The 5,289-nt window shown below is 47.9% G+C and overlaps 1 protein-coding gene across 1 annotated transcript; it reads right to left on the bottom strand.

Annotated features, from left to right (window-relative positions):
• Positions 1–1,495: 1,495 nt before the first annotated feature.
• On the bottom strand, positions 1,496–3,916 carry LOC126859357 (zinc finger protein Noc). The gene is made up of 2 exons (XM_050610576.1): positions 3,470–3,916; positions 1,496–3,179 (listed from the first exon to the last, which is right to left on the bottom strand). Exons 1-2 carry the CDS (start codon positions 3,554–3,556, stop codon positions 1,761–1,763), a joined length of 1,506 nt encoding a protein of 501 aa, XP_050466533.1. The 5' UTR covers positions 3,557–3,916; the 3' UTR covers positions 1,496–1,760.
• Between the last annotated feature and the right edge of the window lie 1,373 nt (positions 3,917–5,289).

Here is a 5,289-nt window from a genome sequence, read left to right on the forward strand (position 1 = left end):
TATTATATTATTTTACACAATAAAAACAATATATGAAATATATACGTGTTATTTCTTAAATTGTTTTACGAGCTTTTAATATAGACGAATAATAAATTTGGACATACAGAAATACGTTTTATTGCCAGTGAATGACAGATTGTGAAGTGCGTTTGATAAATTATCTGTCAAATATGACTGATGAAATAGAAATTCCGTTACGGATCAGCGAAATTAGGCAGAGTGATTTTTATCTCATAAAGCGTAACAAAAAAAGTGATATAAAAACGAATCAAAATTAAAAATATCATAATTTATATCTTTACAATATATAACAATATAGATACATATATTTTGAACAAAGGCAAATTTCTTTTAGATTGATACCCAATCATAATTGCGCATTTTGATAATCGAAATATGTAGGATCCTAATTTAGTTAAAAAAAATTGTGTTGTAAAGTTATATGAAAAAAAAAAAAATTAATGATTACGAAACATACTGAAAGCGGAGAAAAGGAAGGAATATAATCGAACGACACAGTTCAAATGGTAAAATATATAAAGTATTAGATGATTCTACAAACATTGTTTTTATTAAAGCGATATGGAAACTCAACGATATTTACAAGAAATATTTACAATGCGAATAATGCGTATCGTACACCATGTGCCTCCTTTATCAGATCATTCTATTCGACATTATGTAAGACGATGTGATATTAGAGAGACAACGCGATTCGATACGCTCGCTATAATACCCGATAGAGTATTCCTTGTGCAATTATCGAATTTCGTGAAGAAAAAAAAAAGAAGAGATAAAAACATATTATCTGGAATAATTTTATTTTCATGCAACGATAACCATATTTTCCTTCTGACAAATGACGACGATAATAAATTACAACGTTGTATTTCATCTCAGAGAAAGATAGCTTGAATGTTTTCATTAATAATATCTCTTTCTCAGATAGATTTTTTTTTCTCGAAAAAGTAGCGTAATATCACAGTTATATCATGGACATAGAATACGCGAAACCGCGTTATCGAACGCGTTAGGATGAAAAGCTCGCGTTTGCGGAGCGTCGGAAAATATACAGTGTTCGTAATACGCACTCTATAATCTTTCACAGGACATGCGTGCAGTACATCGCCGAATAATCGATTTAATCGTCGTTTTTAACGCGAGGATGTGATGTACGACGAGACGAGGACCTACCGTTGTGTGTGTGTAAAAAAAAAAAAGAAAAGAAAAGAAAGCGCCGAAAGATACAAGACATCCCGTCGTGTCGAGAATGCGTTTGGAAGCGCGATCAGAAATTCTGCCTCGCATCGTGCGTGTGAAAGCGAGGGAGGCCTTGTTCGTCCAGCAATCGTGACGATATCAACTTACACAGCTGGCATAGAGAGACCTCTTCCCAACCTGGTAACCGGATTTTAATAGAGATGCGCGTTACTCGTGTATCATAGAAGTTCCGCAAGAGAATGGTGTCGCGATGCAACGTTACACTGCCAAGTTGTTTCATAAACTTTAATTATAATCTTCAATGTACACATATATTTATATGTATATATACATATATAGAATTCTTTTAAATAAATTTGTATTATACACAGTGGCTATTTACACAACAGTCTCCGTTAGACGGCAATCTCGTCCGCGTATCTTTGCACATTTTCCAACTGTACACTTAGAAAGAAAGGGACAGAGAAAGAGAAAGGGGGAGAGGGGAGAACCTGCACCCTCCCCCCTTCCCGCCCCCCTCAAGACGTGTATCCGTCTTAAGGGTGTACGGCAGCGCCGATTCGTTGGCCGTAAACCGCGTACGGCGAGTAATACGGTCCCAAGGCGTTGAAAGCGCTGTAGGGCGAGGCAGCGAGCGAAGCTGGGAGCGGGCCCGTCGTCGGTTTACCGTACGGATGATATCTGGCGCTGAGGGGGCTGAGCGACGGCGCGGGATAAGTGCCGCCGCTGGCCCGATGGAGCGTCGTCGACGGCGACAGCAGCGGATGCGGATTGCCGAGGAGCGCCGCCGCGGAGGCCACGTGATCACCACCGCCGCCCAGGCTCGTGTGGCTACGTAGATGCTGCAGCAGCTCCTCCGACGTGGTGAATCGCTTGCCGCAGTAGGACTCGCCGGCGATCCAGTTGCAGACGTAAGGCCGGCCGCCTGCCAGCGTGGACGGATAGGACAACGAGGGGGGCGGCATCGGGCCCAATGACGACAACGCCATTGCCAGGCCGTATTTTTGATGATCGCACTGAGTACAACCGCTGGGACAGCTGCCCGCGCCCATCATGATCTGGGTGTTGTGCATGCTGTACGGGCAACCAGTGCAATAGGGATCCTTGCAGACTGGCACGAGAGCTTCGCCGCCGGCCGGAGTCTTGACGCGGGCGTACGTCAAGTACGGATTGCCGCCGGTCGGGCTAGCCGACGGATAGCCGAGCAGCGCTGCCGCAGCGGCATGATGATGCGTGAAGGGCGACGCGCCCGCGAAGGGCGGCCTGAAGGCGGGATTCTCGGCTAGACCAGGCGGACAACATAGCGGATTGCTGGAGAATCCTGGAAGACCCGGTTTGTAAGCCGCCAGATTCGCGTCCTTTGTATGCGCGCCGGATAGAATCTCCATTCCGGATCTGATAATCGGACTGGCGCCGTTGTTATTGTTGTTGTTGTTGTTATTATTGCTGCCGTTGTTGTTGTTACTGTTGATGCTCCGCGGTGATCCGTCGGTCTTCTCACGATCGGCCGGGGTCTTTCGGTCGCCCGACGGCGTGCCGCTTGTGGCCGTCGCCGTCGCTTGGCCGCTCGGCGACGCGGACTTTCGACCCACCGGCGTACGATTACCGGACGATTTCTTGTCGGGATGCGTGTTGTTATCACTCACACTGATACTATCCTGACCACTGACACTGTGTACACTGGCCTTGGACGCGGGTCTGCCCTCGTCCGAGGTCTTCTTCGTCACGACATTCGTCTCGTACGGCTTGAACGCCAGCGACTTGTTGTCCGTCGGACTGCCGCGCTGACTGTTGCGTTCCATTTTCGCGACTGGCGGCGATTTCGCGTTCGTGGCGATATTTATTCCCTTCGAATTCTTCTCCAGAGGCGATATTAGCGGTTTCGCGGGCGAATCCGCCCCGATTTGACTGCATGTCTGCGCCAATAACGCCAGCGGACTCTTCTTCGCGTCCAACTGCGAAAGGAAGTAAAAAAAAAATAAGATTGACGAAAAAAGCGACGGCATTTAACTATAGGTTTATGCAAAGAAATCTAATATCTCGATTAGAATCAAGAATGCGATCTTCTGCTTGCTTTGTCGACAATCGCCGAGGATAATCTTATTAGAAAATTAATAGAAAAAAATATAGCAAATTTTTCCTATATTTATTTATATTCTCATAAAGAGATTTACCCTGTATTCTTTGCCAGTGTATTATAATTTGAGTATAAAGCGTAAAATAAAAATTAACGTACGATACTAACCGTGGTTGGAAGCGGAGACAGATAATCCGGTGGTAAATATTGATTATGTCCAGTAGTCAGCATACCGCCTTCCTCGAGCACAACCATTTGGGTTACCCACTGATATAAATCTCACTGCACTTAACCAAGCTAATATATATATATATATATATATGTATATATCTATATATATATATATATTTACACACAGAACCGTGCAGAATATTAGCTCGCGCGCGTCGGGCCCGACCGGCAGGACCGCCGTGGAGAGATCCGCGTATGCTTGCGTCTCTCCGTCTCGGGAGGAATCGATCACCGCTTCGGCAGCGGCAGCGTATATTCGGCGCAAACGACGACGCGTACTCCGCGAAATCCAGGAAAGTAGTGGCGGCTCGCGCGACCGAGTCACTCGACACTGCGACTGCGAGAGAAACGACACGGTTTGCCTGCGCCGTCTGGTGTCTGGCGGCGCAACGCGATCTCTCCTCGCTTCTCCCTCCCTCTCTCTCTCTCTCTCTCTCTCTTCTCGCCACCATCCTCGACGACCCGGGGTGTATAACCTGTCCTCTCCTGTCATCCCTACCATCGCGCCCTACACGAGAATAGAGGGAGAGATGGCATTATGGTGGGAGAATTGCGGTGGGGTTCGGTGCTGTGTAGGGTGTGGGAAGGCATTCTAATTCAACACGCCACCCATGATGTTGGCCCGACGATGACAGCTCCCATCCCGGCTTTGATATTTCACCGCTTTTACAGCCGTCCATCCCCCTCCCCTGCTCTCTCCCCGCTCCGTCGACCGACGAGTCCCTCTGCCACCCCTCCTCTTCCCTCGCGCCGGCTCCAGTTCATCGTCCCTCTCTCTCTCTCTTTCTCCCTCGCTCTCCGTCCTCTCTCTCTCCAAGCGTTTCCTCTGCCACCCTTCCCCCCGCTAGTGCTACCACAGCCGCCACGACACGGAACCGTCGTTCCTGCCACCACGGCAACCCGATATTTTATACCGTGAAACCTGTCTGTCTCTCCAGCCGGCCCCGCTTAATAAGCAGCTTTCAAAATAGAAATGTAATGGGCTGCCAGGGGGAGGGGGAGGGGGAGAGGGTCGGGTGATTGATTGCTCGCTCAGCGACTTACCGACTTGCCGCGGCCCCACGGGGTAACGAATGACAGCCACTTAAGCGCTGTTTGCCTACAGTTTTGTAAAAGCGTTTTAATTATCGCCCCGGCTCCGACTCCGGCCCCCCGGCCCTGGCCACGGCCGCAATACGCACTGAGTCATCCGGTACTTAACGCCTCGTGGCTATACCCAAGCTCATCGTGTTGCGTGCCATTCTTTATGTCGCGTTGTTGATCGGGCGCTCCTCCTCCAACTCGTCGATAGCGGATAATCGCCGCCGAAATGACGGATATTGATCTTTGCTGTGGTGAGCAGTCTCTCCGAGTGAGACATTCTTTTAGTATCAGAATTTTGTATACGCGCGATGCGAAAATTTTCTCGCAGCTTCTGGAGCTTGTCAAAAGTCGCTGAGATTAACATTTAAGATAGCAATTCCTGCAATTCCAACGCACGCAGTTTTTTTCAGAATGAAATAACGATAGCGGCTCTTTATCCCCGAAATTCCAGTATGTTTATACTAATATACTGCGGAATGAAACTCGCAAAATACATATTTGGTGAAATCCGTCGGTGCGTTCACGCGTGTAATGCATTTGCACGCGCGCTCACCAATATTCACGCATCGTACGCGTCCGCTTGACGAGCGATACGGCCATTAAAGAGCTCGACTATCAGACCTCGTTCAAACTGAAACGCTCCGCGGTTAGGCGATTATGGCCATTCCGCTAAG

Source organism: Cataglyphis hispanica, chromosome 3, assembly GCF_021464435.1.
Source record: "Cataglyphis hispanica isolate Lineage 1 chromosome 3, ULB_Chis1_1.0, whole genome shotgun sequence".
In the NCBI taxonomy this organism is placed as follows: domain Eukaryota; kingdom Metazoa; phylum Arthropoda; class Insecta; order Hymenoptera; family Formicidae; genus Cataglyphis; species Cataglyphis hispanica.

Coding starts and splice junctions, on each gene's coding strand:
- LOC126859357 (XM_050610576.1), bottom strand. CDS start 3,556: ATGGTTGTGCTCGAGGAAGGCGGTATGCTGACTACTGGACATAATCAA. Junction 3,180..3,469: donor TGTCTCCGCTTCCAACCACG/GTTAGTATCGTA, acceptor TTCCTTTCGCAG/TTGGACGCGAAGAAGAGTCC.